The sequence below is a fragment of the Mustela nivalis genome (assembly GCF_964662115.1).
Source record: "Mustela nivalis genome assembly, chromosome: 3".
NCBI classification, from domain to species: domain Eukaryota; kingdom Metazoa; phylum Chordata; class Mammalia; order Carnivora; family Mustelidae; genus Mustela; species Mustela nivalis.
In genome coordinates, this window is record NC_139022.1 from 49,598,125 (window position 1) to 49,622,526 (window position 24,402).

The 24,402-nt window shown below is 37.8% G+C and overlaps 2 protein-coding genes and 1 long non-coding RNA gene across 7 annotated transcripts in view; 2 read left to right on the forward strand and 1 right to left on the reverse strand.

The window, feature by feature from the left end:
- The window catches only part of CAMK4 (calcium/calmodulin dependent protein kinase IV), a 245,869-nt gene extending 233,190 nt beyond the window's left edge, over positions 1–12,679 (forward strand). Inside the window, exon 12 of one of the 2 annotated variants that reach the window (XM_082723728.1) lies at positions 12,651–12,679. In XM_082723728.1, the coding sequence (XP_082579854.1) occupies positions 12,651–12,664 (14 nt within the window). In that variant the 3' untranslated portion in view covers positions 12,665–12,679. Of the gene's footprint in view, positions 1–7,018; positions 7,736–12,650 lie in introns of those variants that run through there. The other variant, XM_082723729.1, reaches the window with a different exon arrangement.
- Positions 2,282–23,484, reverse strand: STARD4 (StAR related lipid transfer domain containing 4). 3 transcript variants are annotated; one of them, XM_082723737.1, is made up of 6 exons: positions 23,244–23,484; positions 15,131–15,245; positions 14,184–14,233; positions 10,418–10,544; positions 6,762–6,876; positions 2,282–5,617 (listed from the first exon to the last, which is right to left on the reverse strand). In XM_082723737.1, exons 2-6 carry the CDS (start codon positions 15,233–15,235, stop codon positions 5,388–5,390), a joined length of 627 nt encoding a protein of 208 aa, XP_082579863.1. In that variant the 5' UTR covers positions 15,236–15,245; positions 23,244–23,484; the 3' UTR covers positions 2,282–5,387. The 3 variants fall into 3 exon arrangements, with proteins under 3 accessions (XP_082579863.1, XP_082579864.1, XP_082579865.1); XM_082723738.1 differs by having other exon boundaries at positions 15,131–15,242; positions 23,244–23,445; XM_082723739.1 differs by having other exon boundaries at positions 14,184–14,229; positions 23,244–23,330.
- A 9-nt stretch (positions 23,485–23,493) lies between these two features.
- Positions 23,494–24,402, forward strand: part of LOC309861154 — a 153,351-nt gene continuing 152,442 nt past the window's right edge. For both annotated transcript variants that reach the window (XR_014309787.1, XR_014309788.1), the window contains exon 1: positions 23,494–23,578. This is a non-coding gene — a long non-coding RNA (uncharacterized lncRNA). The remainder of the gene's footprint in view (positions 23,579–24,402) is intronic.

Here is a 24,402-nt window from a genome sequence, read left to right on the forward strand (position 1 = left end):
ATAGAAACAAAGGTCATGTGTGTTGACCACCATGTGATGCCAGCCATTAATTAACCATGTACAGAAGAAGCTCCATTGCTTCTAAGGACAGGTATGTAGTGTCTGCCATGAAAAAGAGGTCCAATAAATTTTTCATGAAGCAAATGACTACTTTGCTATTTTCATTTCTATTTTGGTAGTCTATCAGTCTCCTATTGACATCTGAAGGAGGCTTACACCCACTCTCCAGAGATGATCCACTAAAAGATGCTATGGTTGGCTATCCAAAGAATCATTGATCACCATCCCTCTCTTCAAGGGGCTGGAAATCCTTATGCTTGCCTCCCCAACCACCCCTTCAGCAACGGGTGATAGTCATGTGGCAGAGAGTACTGGAAAGGAAAGCTAGGTTCCTGGAAACCTAGGTTCCTGGGAAAGTTTTTGCTTTCCTGATAAGAGACCAATGGGTGGTGCCCAGCCTTCCCCTGCTTCTTAACTTGAATGCGCATCTAAGTTTCAGAGCTAGTCAATCATCATTATGAGAGAAAGAGAACTGTAGAATCCTTGGCCCTGACATCTTTGAGCTGATAAACACCAAATTACCTATATCCAGATTCATTATTAAATGAGAAAAATAACTTGGTTTGTTTAAACCATTTAATAATCATATTTTCTACTGCATCCTGCCCACAGCATCATAATTACTTCCTGATAACACAGATCGAGTCTCTTTGTGTTAACACTTCCAGCTTTCTTCAACTTCAAATGAAATGCTCACAATTTTTAATCAAGTTAACACAATTATTTAAATATATGTACAATGAACTGTATATGTTACTATAAGGGAAGGACACCTTCATCATCCTGGTTATACAATAGCAAATGAAAATTCGGCAGTATTTGGGCTAATATTCTATGAGACTCTGGTGAGGGATTAGCATATGAATTATTAATCCTTATTTTCCAGTTTATATTTTTCTTTTATAAGAATATAAGGAGTGGGGCACGTGGGTGGCTCAGTGGGTTAAGACGCTGCCTTCGGCTCGGGTCATGATCTCAGGGTCCTGGGATCGAGTCCCATATTGGGCTCTCTGCTCAGTGGGGGGCCTGCTTCCCTTCCTCTCTGCGCCTGCCTCTCTGCCTGCTTGTGATCTCTGTCTGTCAAATAAATAAATAAAATAAGGAGTTACATTACATATTTTAAGTTCACATATGAGAAACTATTTTTCAATACTGAAAGTTAAAGCAACTTGGTTTGCATCAGTGATTTATTCTGATATTTTTCATACCAATTTAAAAATAAATACACAGCTTATTTATATTAAAACATGCTTTTAGTTTATTAAAGGTTCAAGTTTTACATACTGGCTCATAAAAGAATTATAAACTTCTTAAAAAATAAAATTTATATATAGTATAGCTTTTATTGAATTATATGAGATGGACTTTTGTTTATACATGTAAAATCTTTGGAAACAACAAAATAATGAAGAAACTAAAATTACAACTTCCTGTGTTTCTTGTATGCTCAGATCCCACCTTCTAGAAGCTGTTAAGTAAGAAAGGCAAGGGAGATATACCAGACAAGTGATTATCTGACACACATTCTGATGGAAACCTGGTAAAGTCTGCTAACTCCTCTGGGTTTCAAAATTTATCCATAAGGTGGAGAGAGCTGCAGGATCCATGTAAGTAAAAGGATCTGGATTTTAACCACTGATTCTAAAGGCACCAGTGTGCTCTTGAGTCAACAGGTAAAGCTCTTATATCAAAATAAATGATTCATATCCAGAAGTTTGACAAACAATTAAGGGCTTAAGTTGTACAATGTTTTCCTATTTTCCCCAGAGGCAACCTCAGTTACAAAATTTTTAGTTTGAAATGTGAAATTAATTCATCATGAGTGCTGATAATATGCCCTTCAGTTAGTAAAGAAAGGTGGAGGAGAGAGAAAAAGAAAGAAAAGTATTTTTACTGGGAGATAAATTTACATGTAGAAGTCTACAATTTCAAATACATCCAACCTCAATGAACAGTAAAAAGAAGAAACTCTTAGCAGTTCATATTATACATCACTGCAGACACTAAGTTCCCACAATTATTATTTTTTTTTAATTTTTTTTTTTATTTGACAGAAATCACAAGTAGATGGAGAGGCAGGCAGAGAGAGAGAGAGGGAAGCAGGCTCCCCGCCGAGCAGAAAGCCCGATGCGGGACTCGATCCCAGGACCCCGAGATCACGACCTGAGCCGAAGGCAGCGGCCCAACCCACCGAGCCACCCAGGCGCCCCTCCCACAATTATTTTGGCTAAGTATTGCACTAAACTTCAAGGGATAATCAAGAGTTATCAGTACAAACTAAAACTTCATGCAAAATATCACATGATAAATCACGATTTTTTTGTATGAAACTAATGTCCTTAAAAAAATAGGTAATGTGTACTGAAAACAGTACTATGCCAATATTTCCCGCATAAATAGGTTTCCAATGCAAACTAGCTATAAGCTAGAGAAAATAATCAACCACCCAACAAGGCAGACTATATTTTTTTCTTTCATTCATTGCCTTATGAAAAGGGTTAATTATCCTTAAAGGAAAAGGGCTTTTTTTGGCTATAATTTTTATTTTATTAAGTTATTAACTGACTTATTTCTAACATTCAGAAGTCTCCATTTAGCAAGCACTGAAGGCTCCAGACCAGGAAACATTTTGTGTTTAAAAGTGTAATTCCATGAAATTCATTACTTCATACTGTAAAAAGATAAATTAGTACATATACTACAGGTTTGTGCTATTCAGTGCAGACCAGTGGCCTGATGTGGGTAATGTACTTTTAATGTGGCTAAACCAAATTAGTAAAATACACAACAGATTCAAAGAATTAGTACAGAAGAATAGTAGGAACTACCTTAATAATTGTTTACATTGATTACATGGTGAAATGGTAATATTTGGGATCTATGGAGCTAAATTATATTATTAAAATTAACACCAGCGTTTACTTTTTATCTTTTTAATGTGACTACTAGGAAATTTTAAATTACATAGTAAATGGCTCACATTATTGTTCTGTTCTATAGCACTGCTGACTCAATTACATGTTAATATTAATCCTAACCCGTATCATTAAATTTTTGTATAATTATGGTATTTGAGATAACATATTTAACCTATGATGCCTCTACGCTTAAAAACAAAACCAGATAAAACCTGCTCTAATCTTTTTCATCTTCTGTATATTGGCAAGTGTGCTAAACTTTGGTTAGAGATGAGTCAGCAAACAGGCAGAAAGGGTCTTTCTGGTTGATAGAAATGTTCTAAAATTGGATTGTGGTGATGACCGCACAACTATAAATGTATTCAAATCACTGGATTATATACTTCGAGCCAGTTAAGTTGTATAGCTGTAAATTATACCTCAATAAAGCTGTTTAAAAAAAAAAAGTGCCAACTAGAGCCCAGCAGATCTAAAGTGCCATCTAGAAACTGCATATAAATTTCTGGTGATTCAAATATTATTTTCAATCTATCATACAACTCAATATTGCAACAGATTTTTTCCATGAGGGTCCTTTTTTTTTTTTTTTTTTTTAAAAGATCTTATTTATTTATTTGACAGAGAGAGAGGGAGAGAGATTGCAAGTAGGCAGAGAGGCAGGCAGAGAGGTCGGGGTCAGGGAAGCAGGCTCCCTGCTGAGCAGAGAGCCCGATGTGGGGCTCAATCCCAGGACCCTGCGACCATGACCCCAACCAAAGGCAGAGGCTTAACCCACTGAGCCACCCAGGTGCCCCCATGAGGGTCCTTTTAAGTGCAATGGATCTAATTCAACAGTAGATTATGTGATCACTAATTGAGGTATAAGTTGAAAAAGAGAGAATGTTAGAGTCGCTGAGGGGACAATTTATTTGCTTTAGGGGTACCCAGCTCAGGCAATCTTATCGCAAATGCCTCACACAGTCTGGGCACCCTATAATTGGACATCCACTGGCATTTCACCAAAACAGAATACTAGAATATTAAAAAAAATCTTATATTAATGAAGAAGAAGAAGAAACAAAACAATGGTTACAGTTAGTACCACATGAAGAATTCACACTGAACAGGAAGATAGATTTCAAGACATGTGCCCAAACACAAATATAAATACAAACATTTGCATGGATATACTGAGTTGCCTCAAGGTCTCATTTAAGAAGTAAACCAGGTGATTATTCAAAAGCCAAAGAATCATCTGAAATGTTAAAATCATTCAGGAACGTTCATTTAAGGCCGCCACAGAAGCAAGGGACCTAATATAGTACATGCTAGGTCTAAAATGACTCATCCAGGCATGTGGAAAAATCTATGAATGTATTTGTTAAAGTTCCAGACTGAAGTTATGTCACAACTGTAAATGTTTATGATGTAGTTAGAAATACTTTATGAGGTGAGTGATACATTAAAACTGAAATGTGAACATGGATCAAATAAGACTGAAAATGTGATTATTTTCCTACAGAATATCTGATACTTCACAGAATTAAAAGCTATTTCTCGAGGGCTTATCTTAAGAAAAAAACAAACAACAAAATGAAACGTGAATAAAACTCTCACTGAATTTGCTTTCTAGACAATTTGCTGTTGAATATAGGATACCACCAGCCAGTTCACACAATCCAATCACTGTGGTGTCCCCAGCACATATTTTTTTGTACATTTTATTCATGCATAAATGCTTTTTAGACCTTCCAAAATAAATGCACAGAAAGATACAAATACATTTTTAAAGATATCCACAAAATAATGTTGTCTAGGTATCAAAACAATTGTATTTGAATTGTATCTATTCTTACTGTATCTATTCTTTTTCTTCTTTTTTTAATACTTAAAGTAGCACAAGTCACCTGACAATGAAGCTCACCTTTATAAAATATAAAGAACCTTTTTTCAGTCCAAGATATTGGCAAACTCACAGAGCATACCAAAAGTAAAGCATTAATATTTAACTTCCAAAAAATAGTTAAAACTTAGAAAATATTCATAAATCTCTAAAACAGATGATTTTAAACTAACAGCATAAAGTTTGTGCTTTCTCTAATTTCCAAGTAGCCAAAATATTCATACTGAGGCAATATTCAGTTTCTTAAGAGTTCAGGTCAAAGAAGTATACTACTTCCTCAAGGACGTATGTAAGACTCTCCCTGCTTAGACACACTGCTGTATCAAACACCATGCAAAGCACCGCCTAAGAAAATGGAAATGCCCCCTCTTCAGTAACTATTTACTTTAGGAATAAAATAAGCCAGCAAATAATACCAAATTTTCCTACAGGCTACATAGAAGAAAGGGAAGGATGATTTTCACAGGCCATGAAGCTGAGAGAAAAAGTTGATTCAGGGGGACTATCGTACTACAAGTTTAAATGTATTATGCCTTTTGCAGGGCTTTTTGTAAATCGCCATAGAAGTTGATTAAAGTGCTGGCCATGGCTGTATCTACCGCAGACTGAGGAATCATCCCGCGCAGATCCGTCTGAATGTAGCCTGTCAAAAGACTCTGGTGTGGACTGTCTTTAAGCGGAACACAAAACCAACCACAGGGATGGTTATAGCCACGAATAAATTCTGGTCTCTTTTCATTCCAGTCAACACTTAGCCCTACAAGGAAATTTTAAAATAACACCATTAATGGCAGTGACGGTAAATAGTAAATAGACTATAAATAGTCTATAACTCTCATTAAACAATATTTTCAGATTTCCTGTTTAAATATTTTTTCTTCTTATCCATGTAGATGAAAACTAAGCCCCAAGAGTGACCATGGAAGAATGAAAAAGATAATTACCAAGTAGAATTCTGGCAGAGGGCTAGAGGTAATGGGGAAAGTTCTAATCCCATCAGAATAGGTAACATTATGTCATCTTGGTAACTCCTTGGAAACTATGAATCTTGGCTGTAGCAGCCAGGCCTCAAGGTGCCCAAAATCAAAACGACAGTACCACCACTACTCCCTAAAGACATTACTACATCCAACTTTGGTACTGGCTGGTTAAGAGTAAACAAGTAGATATTTACCTAAAACTGTCAACTCAAGTATATACTATACACAGAAAAAGACTGATTTCCCTATAGATATATTTTAGAAAGCAGGAAAAGCAGGAGCCTTCTATTATTCTTTTTTTCTATTATTATTCTTTTTCTCTGTAAGATTTTATTTATTTATTTATTTATTTATTTGATAGAGATCACAAGTAGGCAGAGAGGCAGGCGGGGGGGGGGGGGGGTGGTAAGGGAAGCAGGCTCCCTGCTGAGCAGAGAGCCCAATGTGGGGCTCGATCCCAGGACCCTGAGATCATGACCTGAGCTGAAAGCAGAGGCTTAACCCACTGAGCCACCCAGGTGCCCAGTATTCTTCATTTTTAGAAGAAAAATATTTATTACACAGCTCAAGGAAGGAAAAATATTGTAACACATACCAGTGTGTTATGTATATGACCAAGAAGCTGTTTTCTGAGAGTGATTTAATCTATTTACTACAACCCTTTCTCAGAGGCAGGCATGTGATTCATATTTCTCAGTGGTGACCTGGAGGATATCACATAACTGAGAATAAAAACTTACCAGAAAGATTTCAAAACCCTTCTTGATATTGTTATTTTAATTCCTATGATGTAGCATTTGCAAAGCTTAGTATAAAATAAGTGTGAAGGCTGAAAATATATCTCACATAGAAACATCCAGCCAAGAAACCTCAAATATTTAAAACAAATGAAAAGATATCATAGAGTTTTGAGATCATTACCACAGGACAAAAGCCCTTCTTCATAGCCCACAGTGTAGGAGAAATCAACAAACTCTCTTGGGGAAATTATATTCCAAAGCTGACCAGCGGTAGTGTAACGCATCACACAGCAATTCTGAAAGAGAACAGGTAACAGGTATTACTACTTAGGAAACATATATGAACTCATATATCATAACTTAACCCTTAGTAAAAAACTAAGATTCATTTAAAATGTATTTATAATTATTATTAATAATAAGTCATACATCCAACAGCACATTAAAAAGATTATCCACCATGACCAGGTGGGATTCATCCCAGGGCTATACAAGGATAGTTCAACATTCGCAAATCCATCAATGTGATAGAACACATTAATAAGCGAAGAGAGAAGAACCACATGGTTCTCTCAATTGATGCAGAAAAAGCATTTGACAAAATCCAGCATCTGTTCCTGATTAAAACGCTTCAAAGTATAGGGACAGAGGGAACATTCCTGAACTTCATCAAATCTATCTATGAAATACCCACAGCAAATATCATCCTCAATGGGAAAAAGCTTGCAGCCTTCCCGTTGAGATCAGGAACATGACAAAGATGCCCACTCTCGCCACTCTATTTCAACATAGTATTAGAAGTCCTAGCAACAGCAATCAGACAACAAAGGGAAATAAAAGGTATCCAAATTGGTAATGAAGAAGCCAAACTCTCTCTCTTTGCAGATGAAATGATTCTTTATATGGAAAACACAAAAGACTCCACCCCCAAACTACTAGAACTCATACAGCAATTCAGTAACGTGGCAGGATACAAAGTCAATGTACAGAAATCAGTGGCTTTCTTATACACTAATAATGAAAATACAGAAAGAGAAATTAGAGAATCGATTCCATTTACTATAGCACCAAGAACCATAAGATACCTGGGAATAAACCTAACCAAAGAGGTAAAGGATCTGAACTCGAGGAACTACAGAACACTCATGAAAGAAATTGAAGAAGACACAAAAAGATGGAAGACCATCCCATGCTCTTGGATCGGAAGAATAAACATTGTTAAAATGTCTATACTGCCTAGAGCAATCTATACTTTTAATGCTATTCCAATCAAAATTCTACCTGTATTCTTCAAAGAGCTGGAGCAAATAATCCTAAAATTTGTATGGAATCAGAAGAGACCGTGAATCGCTAAGGAAATGTTGAAAAACAAAAATAAAACAGGGGGCATCACGTTACCTGATTTCAAGCTTTACTACAAAGCTGTGATCACCAAGACACCATGGTACTGGCATAAAAACAGACACATAGACCAGTGGAACAGAGTAGAGAGCCCAGATATGGACCCCCAACTCTATGGTCAAATAATCTTCGACAAAACAGGAAAAAATATACAGTGGAAAAAAGACAGTCTCTTCAATAAATGGTGCTGTGAAAACTGGGCAGCTATATGTAGAAGAATGAAACTCGACCATTCTCTTACACCGTACACAAAGATAAACTCAAAATGGATTAAAGACCTCAACATGAGACAGGAATCCATCAGAATCCTAGAGGAGAACATAGGCAGTAATCTCTTTGATATCAGCCACAGCAACTTCTTTCAAGATATGTCTCCAAAGGCAAAGGAAACAAAAGCCAAGATGAACTTTTGGGACTTCAAAAAACTTCTGCACAGCCAAGGAAACAGTCAAGAAAACAAAGAGGCAACCCATGGAATGGGAGAAGATATTTGCAAATGACAGTACAGACAAAAGATTGATATCCAGGATCTATAATGAACTCCTCAAATTCAACACACACAAAACAATCACATCAAAAAATGGGCAGAAGATATGGATAGACACTTCTCCAATGAAGACATACAAATGGCTATCAGACACATGAAAAAATGTTCATCATCATTAGCCCTCAGGGAGATTCAAATTAAAACCACATTGAGATATCACCTTACACCAGTTAGAATGGCCAAAATTAACAAAACAGGAAACAACATGTGTTGGAGGGGATGTGGAGAAAGGGGAACCCTCTTACACTGTTGGTGAGAATGCAAGTTGGTGTAGCCTCTTTGGAGACCAGTGTGGAGTTTCCTCAAGAAATTAAAAATAGAACTTCCCTATGACCCTGCCATTGCACTCCTGGGTATTTACCCCAAAGATACAGATGGAGTGAAAAGAAGGGCCATCTGTACCCCAATGTTTATAGCAGCAATGGCCATGGTTGCCAAACTGTGGAAAGAACCAAGATGCCCTTCAGTGGACAAATGGATAAGGAAGATGTGGTCCATATACACTATGGAGTATTATGCCTCCATCAGAAAGGACGAATACCCAACTTTTGTAGCATCATGGACGGGACTGCAAGAGATTATGCTGAGTAAAAGAAGTCAAGCAGAGAGAGTCAATTATCATATGGTTTCACTTATTTGTGGAGCATAACAAATAGCATGGAGGACATGGGGAGTTAGAGAGGAGAAGGGAGTTGGGGGAAATTGGAAGGGGAGGTGAACCATGAGAGACTATGGACTCTGAAAAACAATCTGAGGGTTTTGAAGGGGCGGGGGGTGGGAGGCCGGGGTACCAGGTGGTGGGTATTATAGAGGGCACGGATTGCATGGAGCCCTGGGTGTGGTACAAAAAATAATGAATACTGTTATGCTGAGAATAAAAAATAAATTAAAAAAAAAAAGACTGAACCACACACACATGAAAAAATAATAATAATTCTTACAGCGATGCTGACAGGTTTTGATCTCTATTCTAAATCTCACTGCCATTTTATGGGCATGAATAAGGTATATGACCAAAATACAAAGAGGTAAGTTACCCAGTATCAAATCTCTAACTCAATGCAGTGGCTTTGTATCCTATATGGTATTCAACATGGAAGTAGGTGGTGTAGACTATAGGTGTTTAGCATAAAATCCACAAATATCTGGACTAAAATACCAAATGTTTCAATAAAGAAATTCAAACATGGGAAGAATGAATTAACAAAAATAGAAAAATAGAAACAAATAGAAAAAAAAAACACTTTGGTTACATCATCCTCTAATGCCTAAGGTTGCATTTTTATCTTTGGTCTTTGATTTTGGCTTAACATTAGTGGAAAAAACTACATATGATTACCTAGAAACCTGCATATGATGGTGTTGTCTTTAGAATTTTAGATTTCAGAACCTCAAGTTCAGTTTTTTTTTTTTTAATTTTTAAAAAGATTTTATTTATTTATTTGACAGAGAGAGAGAGAGATCACAAGTAGGCAGAGCAGCAGGCAGAGAGAGAAGGGGAAGCAGGCTCCCTGCTGAGCAGAAAGCCTGATGCGGAGCTCCATGCCAGGAACCCTGGGATCATGACCTGAGCCAAAGGCAAAGGCTCAACCCACTAAGCCACCCAGGCGCCCCTGAAATTCAGTTTTATAATTAAAGATGCTGGCAGTCTTCTTAAGCAGCAAGGGTAGCACTACTGTGGAAAACAAACTCAGTTCTGACTAATACTCATTAGTTAATATGAGAAAGCTCAAGCTTTTTAAAAGGCAGCAAGGATTCCCCTGTGAGATTTCTGCCATGATTACTTACTCTCCAATCAATGAATACAAGTGGGTGCCCATACTCACACTCACATGCTCTCTCTTACAGGCACACACACAAAATCTGAAGTAATGTTTCTCAATAAATACCTCCTCAAAGTGTTCCAAAATATCCATTGAAGTCATTAAGCTATCCCAATCCAAACGACAGGGACCTGGGCGTATATGGTCTATGACACTATTGACGCTGTCTTCTATAACACCTTGGGCTTTGAAACTGGAGAAAAAATATTAAGGTCAGATGCTGTTAGAAAGAAAAATTTCAGTATGTCCTCATAGTTCAGAGCTAACTTCAAAAAAAGGAAAAGTTAATTAAGATTTTTGTAAAGGGAGTAAATCCCAAAAGTTTTTCTGATAAGTTATATCAATTATTTTATCAGAATGTACTCTTTGCCCTCAAATCTAACAAGTGATCTGAAGTCTAAATTAAATGAACATAAGAAAGTACCTTCATGTTACAATGTAACTGAAAACAGTCCATACAACACTCATGCTTCATTTATCCTGTATGCAATTCTATTCTCAGGCTCTAAGATGTTACTAGTATACACAGATTTTTACTCTGACTTTCAAAAACTTTTTTACAGGAACAGCAAAATAGGTCATCCAGGAATAGCACACAGAAGAATGACTCATGAATAATATCAGAACTTGACATATTTTAGAGGTGGCATTATGTATCAGTGGGGAAAGGATGTATTATTCCATAAATGGCACTTTGATTCAATACTTATACTAATAGAGAAATTAAAAACTGAATCACTATTTGACACCATTCAAAACAATTACTTCCAGACAGACTAAAGACCACTACATAAAATTTAAAGCTTTGAGAAAAATACATCTTTGTGACCTCAGGATACAGGGGGAGTTCTTAAATACATAAAACAAACAAAAATACAAATAATACAGGACAGTTAAAATTAAAAATTTGCATACTACAAATGACAGTATAAGTAATTTCTTCAAAAACCAGCCATAGACTGGAAGAACGAATGTGTAACACATATAAACAGACATAATTATTCTATAGTATACATAATTAATTCCTATAAACCAATGAGAAAAAGATAATCCAAAGAAAATAAGTACAAAAGATATGTTAAGATTGACCAGAAATATCAATAAATTAAGGAAAGATGCTCAACTTCCCTTGTACTCAAGTAAATACTAACAAGATACCGTCTCATACCTCTGAAACTGGCAGAGTAAAAACATAACAAGTGTTGAATGGAAGGGAATGACAGCTCTCAAACTGCTACCACCACATTAGGGAGCAAATAATTTGCAATGTCTAGTGTAGTTGAATGAAGCATACCCAAAGAAAATCACACATGTGTTGAAGGAGACATACACTAGAGAAGTTTACTATAGCACTGTTATTTTATAAGGAAGAATTGTCAACAACCTAAAAATTTACAAACACAGGTAAATACATTTTCATATGAACGTGAAAGAATAGATCCAAATGTAACAACCTGGCTAAATCCTGAAGAAAACACTGTATTAAATGGAAAAAAATCAAAAGCAAATTACTAAAGGAAACACACACACACACATATGTGGTCAAAGCATAAAAAAGGAAAACACACTTTGAGATAGTAATTACCTCTGGGAAGGAAAGAAAAAAGAAGAAATGAGAGATAGATTAGCTTTAACTATATCAGCAACATTTTGGGCAGGTCTTTTTTAAAGTTTTTTTAAAGCATCTGAAGCTGTTTTATCATTTTGTAAGTATTTCCAGCTCAAACTTACATGATCTCCCCCATCCTAAATCTGATCTTCCCTCCTATGTTCTCTGACTTGGGGTGGAGGGTGGGAATAGGGCAACAAAAATGAATCCCAAATTAGACATCTGGGATTCAACTTTTAACAGTTCTTTTTCTCTTGATCCTATTTCAAAAGTCAGAACAAAAGTCACCATGTTTTATCAAAATGACTTCGTAAATGTAAAGTGCTTAGAACAATATCTGGCTCTCAATGAATGTTAGTTATTATCACCACCACCACCACTAGATCCCTTTCACATTCACTTCCCCTTTTCGACTCCCATACTATGTCCTGAGTTTGGGCACTCTGTGTCCAGCTCAACACTGCAACCATTTCTAGCTCTTTGGACCACATCTCTTTAAGCTTCTGAAAACAAAAACAAAAACAAAAAACAAAAACAAAAACAAAAAAACCAAAGATCTCTTCCCAGGAATATAACATTGATACAAAATTATGTTTATGATCTTGAGGAAACTTCAAGAAGCTAGCCATAGACTCTGAGTGTAAGACCTCTTCTCTAAACTCTCTATGCAATCATTTCCATTTTTCACAGTGCTATCAGATTAAGTTCAAAATCTTTGAGGACCTGGGAGGTGGGAGTAAGGATTGAGCAAAGGTAAGCACAATATTGAATTCCTTACTTCAGAATTCAAAAATCCTATAGACATATGCTCTCCCTACCCTCATATTTTATGCTCCAGCTATACAAACATCACTTCTACTTCCCTAAACAAACTCCTTAGAGTGTTTCCCATCTGTGTTTATGTAATAGATGCAATCCCCTCTGCCTGGAATATGAATCAGTCCTTCGTTCCCTAAGAAATAACCCATTCTTCCTTTAAAGCTCGGTTCATACACTAAGTAAGCCTTCAATGAAGTCCTCTCAAATTACCAAGCATTATGCTCCCTTGGCACATTTTGTGCTTTTCAACCCCCACTGCCAATCAGTGATCTAAAGGATTAACTTCACACTTGCTTACAATGCTTAATCCACAACTCTAGTTTCCTCACCCTCATCATAAATATTGTATAACTCATCTTTCTGGAAATGCTATCTTTGGTATTATATTTGAGAACATACAGTAAGTGGAATCCACAGTTTCATTTTTAAAAGGACTGAGAGTCCCAAAGATATGAACATTCCACTCCAATTATACAAGGCAACAGTCTCTACTGGCTTTAAAAAACAATATTAATATTAATTTTCTGGTAAAAAGCATAAATTCGTGTTCACCTATATACAAATATCAAAAATGGAAATAGAAATCACCTATAAAACAGGCATCTAGAGGTGTGTATTTGGTGTTAAGTAAAAACATTCTAATATATAAAAATTAAAGTCAACTCACAATTCTGCTACATGCAGTTTCATATCCTGCTTTACTCATTTTACATCTTGAGGATTTTCTTGTGTTTTAAACTAATATTTGAAAACACAGTTTTTAAAAAGTATAAAATATCACGTTTCAAAATTTAACCATTTTATGACTATTGATTATTCAAGTTGTTTGTAATTTTTAATATTATAAGTAATGCTGTGATGAAAGAGATATGTATTTATTAACTTCCTTATGATTTCTTTAAGACAAATTCTTTTTTTTTTTTTAAGATTTTATTTATTTAGCGAGCACAAGAAGCAGCAGCAGCAGAGAGAAGGGAGAAACAGACTCCTTGCTGAGCAGGGAGCCAATGCAGGACTTGATTCCAGGATCCCGGGATCATGACCTTTGCCAAAGACAGCCACTCAACCAACTGAGCCACCCAGGTGGCCCTAAGATAAATTCTTCAAGTATGCTATAGCACTGAGTAAATATAGAAGAATACTAGAAAGGTTTATACACTATGCTAAGAAATTAAGATTTTTATTGGCTATTTGATATCATTATTTATGATTTCCCTTACTACCAACTCAGTCCACAAGGAATATGGACACTTTAAAGTCTTTAAATTCGTGATATGCTTCTCAGAAAGTTTAAAATCTTTAAAAGCCAAATTTTAGTGGCAATGATGATTTAGTGATCATTTATATATATATGAAGTCTGGCAATGTCTTAAGAGCTACCTAAAACTACAAGAATTTACTTACAGGTATCCATTAAATTCTTCTGAAGGTTTTCTCCAAATTGTTACATCTTTCTAGAAAAATAAAAAAATAGTTTAAGGGCATAAATCATTACTTAGGTGGAACTCTGGATATAAAACTGACAATTTCAAATTCTACAGCATCAGTCTTTGCACTTAGAGATACATAAAAGTCACTTATACCATCAATTGATCCATATTTGAATTTCTTCTGTATCCTAAAGTTCTTCACATTTTGCTTGAAGTACAGACGTCCGAAAGAGATTTTTCAGTCACTTAATGAGATGCAAACCTTGTTAAGATCCTCACCAGCCATTATTATTTGCTCACTCTAATCTTAGCTATTTACCGTTACGGACACATTTGGCCCAAGACAAGATGAATGGTAAATATTTCATTCTGAACTTGCTTGTATCTTTTTTAAAATCAAACAATTCACATCCATAATGACAGTGCTACCTTGAATTCGTCCATCCATCTTTTTTCTAATTATTTCCCAAGAAATTCTGAATATCAGACTAGCTAGAGTACTACACTGAAGAGTCCTGGGTTCCAGGGTTGGCTCTGTCAACATGCAGCCACGTGATAGTTTGGACCAGTTACACCAATAGAAAAGAATAATAATTGGCCACCCTCACAGGCTTGTTGACGTATCTGAAACTATTTCAAACTATCAATACATGTTACATTTTATATGTTGACTTTAGAAGCTATTCTTTAGGCTCCTGTTGCCAGTCTATTCTCATGTCCAATATCTAAAGAAGTAATGAAAGCAGTAGAGGATTACTGTTTTGCTTTGGTAGATGTCAAACCACCAGTTTTATTAGCTTAATTATTTATCCTGCCATCCACCCAAAGTATGGTCCCCATTTTCCTTTAGCATTTTGAAAGTCATCAACCAACTCACTGGATAGAAGATAAATACCATAAGAGGTAATTTAAATAATTTACCGTTTTCTTGGCAACTCGCCACTTATCATCTTCAATGCTATGATACTGTATGAGAGTGTTCTTAAGTCTAGTGGCAAAAGCAGTAGCATCAGGCAGGCCTTCCATTTTTTTTCTTCTGTTACAAAGACAAAGATTAGCATCAGCAAATACCACAATTTGAAGCAGTAGATCACTGAGTCTCAAATCTGGCTTCATAAGAGAATCAACTGGGGAGCCATAAAAGATACTTATACCTGGATCCCACTCCCAATCAACTAATCAGAATCTCTGAGAGTAGGGCCTGGGCATAGGTTTTGTTTTTTTTTTTTCCCCTAAAAGTTCCCAAGATAAGTAACACCAAGCCAAGGATGAGCATCACACACTTTAAGTTACTAAAATTACTCACATAAAAATAAACTACAGGGGCGCCTGGGTGGCTCAGTGGGTTAAAGCCTCTGCCTTCAGCTCAGGTCATGATCCCAGGGTCCTGGGATCGAGCCCTGCAACGGGCTCTCTGCTCAGCAGGGAGCCTGCTTCCTCCTCTCTCTCTGCCAGCTTCTCTGCCTACTTGTGATCTCTGTCTGTCAAATAAATAAATAAAATCTTCAAAAAAAAAAAAAACTACAATCCTCATTCCCTTTCGAAAAGAATATAATAAAAAGAAATATATTTTAGAATTCTAGATGACTTAAAGAAAAAATACTGCTGTTTCCAAACTACAAAAATAAATACACAAGGAATAAATTCTTTTACAAATTCTTTGGAGTTTCAGCCATTAAATTTTTTAACTTAACAACCAACAAATTTAGGACTCATTCTAGAAAATTAATGACAAGAACAACTAGAAACCTGTTCACACATTCTTTCAGGTTAGGGTTACAGAATTCTGAACAACTTTAAAAGTTTGAAGAACTGCACCATTTTCAATATTTTATTTCATTTGATGCTGTAAGATTTAGTAAGGTATCTGTATAAGTAAGTCATATGAAGACTTTTAGAACCATCAGTACCATATAAACAAATGGTTCATAATTTTAAGGCAATAATTTTAACCATATAAAAAAAGAACAGTACTATATCGTACCTAATTCCAAAGATAAGCTACTTTTCAACATTGTTTCTAAAAAGAAATGATTGTTAACCTTTTATTTAAAGACTTTATTTATTTATTTGACAGACAGAGATCATAAGCAGGCAGAGAGGCAGGCAGAGAGAAAGCAAGGGAAGCAGACTCCCTGCTGAGCAGAGAGCCTGACATGGGGCTCTATCCCAGGACCCCAGGATCATGACCTGAGCCAAAGGCAGAGCCTTTAACCCACTGAGCCACTGAGGCACCCGAGATGATTTTTAACCTTAAAGATAATAAACAATATAATGAAGCTTTCTGTAATGTGACAGTTTTAAAACATTGCTGCAAATTCTTGATACTTCCCCTCAAGAGGTAGTCTGTGACTGCATGACTTCTTAGGCTGGGTTAGAAAAGTCCATGCAGGTTTTGCAGGTTTCTTTTGGACTAATTGCTCTGGGAGCCTCTGATCAACATGCAAGCATGCAAAAACTCTGGTTATCTTGAGTCTGAAATATGGAAAGACTGGAGAAAAGGGGAAATGGGGAGAGAAACAGGACTCCAAAGTCTCAGATCCAGAAGCCTAGTTAGAGCTTCATTCTAATGGCTATCACCCTAGGCTTCCCTTAATTTTACTCAGTCTTCCCCATCTTAACAATTTACTTGTATTTTACTTTATTTTTATTTATTTATTTTTTAATATGGGCTCCACACCCAGCATAGAGCCCAACACGGGGCTTGAACTCAGGACTCTATTAAAATCAGGATCTGAGTTGAGATCAAGGGTCAGATACTGAACTGACTGAGCCACCTAGGCCACAACCATTTCTTTCTTTCTTTTTTTTTTTTTTTTAAAGATTTTATTTATTTATTTGACAGAGAGAGAGATCAGAAGTAGGCAGAGAGAGGGGGAAACAGGCTCCCCACAGAGCAGAGAGCCCCATGCGGGGCTCAATCCCAGGACCCAGAGATCATGACCCGAGTTGAAGGCAGAGGCTTAGCCCACTGAGCTGCCCAGGCACCCCTCAACCATTTCCTTTTAAAATGGAACTGAGGGGCGCCTGGGTGGCTCAGTGGGTTAAAGCCTCTGCCTTCGGCTCAGGCCATGATCCCAGGGTCCTGAGATTGAGCCCCACATGGGGGGTCTCTGCTCAGCGGGGAGCCTGCTTCCTCCTCTCTCTCTGCCTGCCTCTCTGCCTACTTGTGATCTCTGTCTATCAAAGAAATAAATAAAATCTTATAAATAAATAAATAAATAAATAAATAAAATGGAATTGAGCCAGTGGCTCAAAGACAAAGCCTCGGAATCACCCTTAAAAGAAATTAAGAGATTCCTATTCACACCACCAGGTCTCATTGCCTAGAATATTATTGTCCTACTTATTTTCTTTCTGCCCCTCAAATAGGCCAAACTTGTCACTGACTCTGGGCTTTGTTCTTGCTATTTCCTCTGCCTGGATTATTAGATCCCAAATCTGAGCATGACTAATAACAACTTGAAATGACAATTTCACTTTAAACCTATCTTAATAAAGCCATCTCCAAGTCTCCATTACACCCTTCTTTTATTTTCTTCACAGTGCTTATCACAATCTAAAATTAGCTTGTTTTTTTAATTGGTATACTGTATTCTACCCTTTTACCATCACATTCCTACCTAATAGAGCATGAGCCTTTGACTGCCTTTGACTGCACAATATCCGTACCTACTAAAACGTTGCCTGGAACACAACAGGCCCTTAATATTTGGTGAAGTGTGTTCACTTCAAAGCAAGAATTATTTGGTCTTGATTTTGTGTACTTTAGGTTCCTTGGTGCACTCCAGTAAAAGAATATAGAAAAAGCTTCTGGGGAAAAGCTGCATGATTTACAGAACCATCAAGTTACTACTAAATAGGAAATCAAGAAAAGATCTAAATGAAATGTCAAGCCTCAAACTTCTATGTGAAAAAGGCTGTAATTCTCACCTACAGATGCATACATCAGAATCCCCTTTGTCATATTTTGTAGTAGTTGTAGCTGTTGACAAAGATTCCCTTCCCTTCCTCAGAGGACTCTTCTGAGTCCTCTTTTTGACCAGGCCTTGTTCTTGGGCTTATCCTTGGCTTCCTAAGTTCAGTTTTAGCAAGAAATCTGCTGAGCTAGCTTACTGAAACACCCTCAAAAATTCCTCATCCTACCCTTGATCATATCATGCTGCTCTGCATTCAGCAAGACTCCTAAGTCAATTTAGCGAGAACCCTTACCCCTAATGTTTCCTCTTAGCAATTTCCCATCCATTGACACCTATCCTGCTCCTTGGCTACAAATCCCCACTGTCTTTGTTGTATTCAGAATGGAATGCAATTTTCTTTCTTTCTTTTTCTTTTCTTTTTTTTTTTTTTTAGGATTTTGTTTATTTATTTGAGAGAGAGCAGGGTGGGGAGCAGAGGGAGAGAGAATATCCAAAGCAGACTCCATGCTGAGCATGGAGCCTGACAAAGGGCTAGATCCCCATGACTACAACATCATGACCTGAGCCAAAACCAAGAGTTGGAGGCTTAACCATCTGAGCCACCCAAGCCCCAAGCATTTCCAAACAGGGTACAATTCTATACTGAGTTATCTTTTCCCCTATTTCAATAGTTCTTGAATAAGATTTGTCTTTACCATTTTAACTTCTATCTGCCTCTGGGCTTTTTGTGACACTGTTTTTAGAAGTTAGATATCAGGTCCCATTGCCAGATAGTGTGATTCAGTGGAGTAGGCCCCCAAAATCTAGGCTCTATAAAAAGCCTCGCCGATCATTCTGTTATTCAGCCAGGGTTGAGAAACACTATCTAAAAACTAAAGATGACAGAAATAAATCACTATTGTAGTCAGTATTTAAATAGCGTAGAACAAAGCATACAAGCTATTAAAAATGATAAACAAGATGATACAGAACTGTAGGGGAAGAAAAAAACCTTTTTCTCTATTCTCTTAGGTTCTGTCTCTGGGACCTGCATATTAAACTGAAAGAAGGTATATTAACAGTACAAAAGACACACAAATTTTATTTGCTGTTAATATTTCATTTTTTATATACATAGAGGCCTTCACAAAAAAGAAGGAAATGGAGACTCAAAAAAAGCACTTAGACTTAGGGCTTATACCCCATTCTAACAAAAGGTAATAACTTGTGGAAAAGTGACAAGACAAAGAAAAGGGATTTGGGCTTCTAAGGGTGGTGAATTATGAGAAAGTTAGTAGAAAAGAAAGGTTATTGTAGTAAAGTTTGTTTGTTCAGACAATCCTGGTGCCAGCTCTACCTCCACTGATGAGTTGTTCTCTTCCTAGTATAGGAGAGGAGAGGGAAGACCTTCACAAAGGGAAATTTATGCTCTACTTTTAAGTAGTAGAGGGAGGGAAAACAGCTCTTTCTGCATTTGCTGCTGAAGTGCCTTCAGTTCAAAATAATCCTTATTCCAAAATGGCATATTTGGGGGTGGTATATCCCAAAATATGGGAAACATGGGAAAGTATATACAGAAAATTCAATAAAATAGAATTTAGGATCTATGTAAGTGATGTAAGTGATGCAAAATATATAATAAATATAGAACCCACCCATCGATTAAAAGTGGATAAGATCATTCAAGCAGTGTGGCAGTCAGGAAAGTATCCCATTTCTCCTCAAGAGACTGCCAACTTGATAGCTGGTACAATGACCTTAATCAAGGATATGTTATAAACTAGCACAAATTCTTAGAGAAGACTTGAAAAGCTAATTTATCTATTGCTAGGATCGTTATGATTAAACAGTATTCTTTAAATCCAAAGGTTGCCTGCCAGGTCCTGTGGTTGATAGGTAAGATATTTCATCAAAGATGAAATGTAAAAATGCTATTATCACAGACGATGTTATCTTTGTATAAATCCATTACACAAGTGTAAGCAATAAAAACTACCTATAAAGATGAGAATCTGGATCTTTAAGATGCTTACCTTAGTAATCACTCCCTCTTACTGATCACTATGAAGTCCAAACTCCTTGAAATGGCTTATGGGCCCTTTTGTGATCTGGCTGAGTGTCACTGCCTAATTTCTACTCTTTTTTCTTGGACTCCCCTAAAGACTAGGTTAGCTTCCCCTGACCCCACCAATGTTTCTCAAAACAACTCTGTACTTATTCACTTATCATCTTTTCCAATTTAACTATAAACCTTTTGTGGCAGTAAATGTGACTTAATGTTATACTCCTATGTCTGGCATGCAGTAGGAACCCAGTAAATAAAAGTAGGAAAAATAGGTAGACAGTGAGCTACTAGGCTCACTTATGGAAGGCCTCAAAGTATCAAAGAAGAGCCTGTTTACACCAATCATCCTTAAGCTTTTGCATGACTAAAAATTCCACTGCCAAAATTAAATACAGCAATTTCTCAAGGAAGTCTACTATTTTATTTACCAAGCATCTAGTATCTACCAAGTCCTAGAACTTCAGAAATGGATGTAATCCAGGTTTTGCTCTCAAAGTTGACTTATTCCACCCTTTAAATAAACTCTGAATTAAAACAAAGCTAAAACATGAAAAATTATTAATAAGCCTCTTTTAAGAGTAGTGGAGTAGGAGATAGGAAAGAAGAAGAAACAAGTGTAAACTCAGAGAGCTCTTTAGCCCAATGAAGTATTTAACCAGGCAGTTCATTCTTGTATGGATTTTTTTCATCAAGATTAAGTCCAAAAGAGAATAATGGTTACTGTCTAAACTATCTGTATGTGGGCAAGCGTGACATATATTTGGAAATATATTCCAGAATTGGGGAGCAAGCAGTATTGGGGTTATTATCAAGGTCTTGATGCTCTCCTAATAAAACAGAGTACTCCCATTAATTAAAAGGAAATCATACAATATGCTCTACTGCAGTCTCCACCTATGGAGAATGTAAGGAGAATGTTGGTTTTTTTTTTTTTTTTTTTTTTTTTTTTAAGATTTTATATATTTATTTGTGAGAGGGAGAGATCACAAGCACAGGAAAGGGGTAAAGAGAGAAGCAGACTCCCCACTGAGCAGGGAACCCGATGCAGGACTCTATCCCCGGACCCTGGGATCATGACCTGAGCAGAAGGCAAACACTTAACCAACTGAGTCACTGAGGCTCCCTGGAAAATGTTTTAAATACTATTCTGGACTCCCTCTTACTAATTCTTTCATTCCCTTTCTTGACCTATATCAGGAAACTCTCCAACTCAATCACTTAACATTTCAGAGAATGATTACCATTTAATCATATCAGAATCTAGCAGCTCCTTCAAAAAGGCCATATACTTTTTGACAGTCCTATTATTCAGTTCTCAATAATGTCCATCTTCATGTTCTCCCCCTTACTTTATTCTCTTTTTAAATTTTTTTTTCCTTTTGTTCATGTTTTCTATGCTCATGTCTTCAGAATGATCACTAGTGTGGACAGTGGCTACCATTGTAGAGGCAGCAGCCTGCCAAAGTCAGAAATTGTCTTGTGGCCATCTATCAGCACCATAGTCTTTGGCCAATACATCTCAAATTTTCAACAAATTTACATTACAGGGAGATGGCCATTGGTTCTATTTTAAACATGAAACATAATACACATTTTAACCTCTAATAAAAAGTGAATGTCATAAAAATCTGTACCTATGTAGTTTGATGAAGTCAGAATTCACATTTTAAGCTATTATCAGAATTATTTAAACTTCCATTTCCCAACTGATAAGGGTTTTATTTATGTAAATAGCTTCAATTAAACATGCTATAGATTTTTCCCCAAGATGTTGTAGAAACCAAGACTTTGTAAATTAAATTGTATTTTTTACCTCATATAAAAATTTCAGCATATGCTTGATTTCCAATCTTGAATTTGTAATTTAGCTATTCTAACTCAGTCAAATACAGTAATTTCTCATTTTTGATAAAGTGGAGCCCACTTCTGCAAAATCCAACAGTGGAGCCCACTTCTGCAAAAATGACCAATGCCCTTCCCTCCATTTCAGTGCTCACTTTAGCTTATTCTAGTATAAGCTTTACAACAATGTTGAGAATTCTTACAATAATTAAGGCAATATTAAATTCTAATGATATTTCACCTTTAAGTCTGAGTTCATGTTTGAGCTCCTAATGCTCTAATTCTTTCTTTTTTTAATATAATAGCTAACATTTATTGATCATCTACTACGTGATCAGTCTTTCTGGCCACGTTAAACTGTATTATTTCATTCAACACAATTCACAACCTTCAAAGCTGATCCTATTATCCTTATTTTGCAGAGATAGTAACAACAAAGAAATTAAGTCACTTGGAGATCACACAGCTAATAAGTGAAGGAGTCAGACAGAATTCCAACTCAGGACTTCTGCCCTCTGAGTCTCAAAGTCTCTTCTGTAAAACACCGGAAGTTGCTCACAAGCTGTAAGAGACTTTACATAAAAAATCTGACATCACACTCCATCTGTCATTTTGTCCTGGCTCCGGATCCCAAAATAGCTCAGGTAACCTTTCTTAACTGCATATTAGGGATAACGGTAACACTGATTTATTGAGGAGTTACATGAGTTAATACATTTAGGACAGAAGCTAGAAGAGAGTAAACCTAGAAAACGCTGCCCCTTATCAATATCACCTCAGCCAACGCTTGCTGTGGGAAGATGGGAGGGACCGTGCGTCGTCAGTGCATTTACTACGAACCAGGAAGCACTGCGCCCCTCAAGGAACGCCACCTTAGTGAATCTTCACCCTGGCCGAAGCAAGGTTATTACTACTCTTTCCCCACTTAACGGATGCAGAAACTGACGCCTCGTAGACATCCAAGTCCTTAAACTGGTGAGCGGTGCAGAGAGGCGAGGTGCAAGCCCCGGAATCCTTCCGCGGATGGCGGGCGAAGTCTGCACCCGCCGGGACGCCGCGTCCGCCACCCCCCGACCTCTCCACCTGCCTCCCCCCGCCCCGCTCGCCGGAGTCGCTCGGGGGGAAAACGCACCCCGCAAGGGCGTTCCCGACGCCCCCGACGCCTCCGACGCCCTCCCTCCAGGCCGCCTCACTTCCGCCGCAGCTCCGCGCCTGCACCCACGGCTACCTGAGATGAACGAGGCGTGGTAAGCGAGTAGGCGCTCCGGCCCGTGCCAGACACCCAGCTTTCGGCGACACTGAAGCTCCAGAACTCCCCAAGTTTCCCCACCCATCGGGACCAGCAGAAGCCAATGGGTGACGGGCCGCCCCGCTCGCAGCCAATGGGAAGACACAAGCCCTTCAGGGAAAGAGGACCAATCACCCAGCCAAGTCCCCTGCTAGACCGGGTGCAGCCGAAGAGCTTGTGGCCTAAGTTGGCCGGGGCAACGTGTGTTTGGTTGGATTGGCTGGCGCGGCAGCGTGCGGAGCGCTGATTGGTCGCTGGGAATGGAATGATTTCTCGTGAGTTTGGGGTGGCGCGAGGCGGTCCAAGGTTTCCTGCCTGTGTAGGGTGGCGGGTGAGGGAGGCTCCGGCCGGGCTTCCCGCAACCAATGAATGGCGAAAAACTTTTTCGAGGCAGTAAAACCAGCTGGGAGAAATACGAACACGGGAGGGAGTGAATGACTACAATGCGGGATAAAGTTGTCCTAAATTCAGAGGGCTGTGGAGATGTACTATCACGCGGCCGCACTCTCCCTCTCAGGATCAAAAGTCAGGTTAAGAGGGAGAGAGGGAGAGGGAGAGAGAGGGAGAGAGAGAGAGAGAGAGAAGAAAGGGCGCCTGGGCACTGGATGACGGATCCTTCAGGCTTCCGCCTCCCATGACTTAGAGCTAATTGAGCTTCCGCCAAAAGTTTGCCCTCAGATAAGGGAGACCGAAGACCACCTTGAAAATAGAGAAGAGGAGGGGTGTGGCAGGTGGCTTTCGCAGCCTCGCGAAGTATTCTGGTTTTCATCTGACAAGGTGTTTGGCAAATCTGAATACGAAATATCGGGTGTTTACAAATTATAGTTACAGGGATATTTGGTTTGAGGTCCAAGAGTATGAGGGCATGCAGCGCTGCACCGTTAGTCATTGTTGGTGGACTTGGCAGTGAGAACAAATAAGAATTCATAGGTTTTTAAGTTGATGTCATTGAAAGAATCATCAAACACCACTTGCCAGTTATTACTGGCGGATTTCAAAAGTCTTACCTCATTGTGAAAGCTTACACAATGGGTGGCTCGGTCCGTTAAGCGTGTGCCTTTAGCTCAGGTGGTGATCCCAGAACCCTGGGATGAGCCCC

Bases quoted from the DNA above. Each gene is read 5' to 3' on its own strand.
- STARD4 (XM_082723737.1), bottom strand. From the start codon at position 15,235: ATGGAAGGCCTGCCTGATGCTACTGCTTTTGCCACTAGACTTAAGAAC. The intron at 14,234-15,130 runs GTAAATTATTTA...TTATTTTTCTAG, and splicing joins GGCGAGTTGCCAAGAAAACG to AAAGATGTAACAATTTGGAG. The intron at 10,545-14,183 runs GTAAGTAAATTC...TTTTTTCTCCAG, and splicing joins GAAGAATTTAATGGATACCT to TTTCAAAGCCCAAGGTGTTA.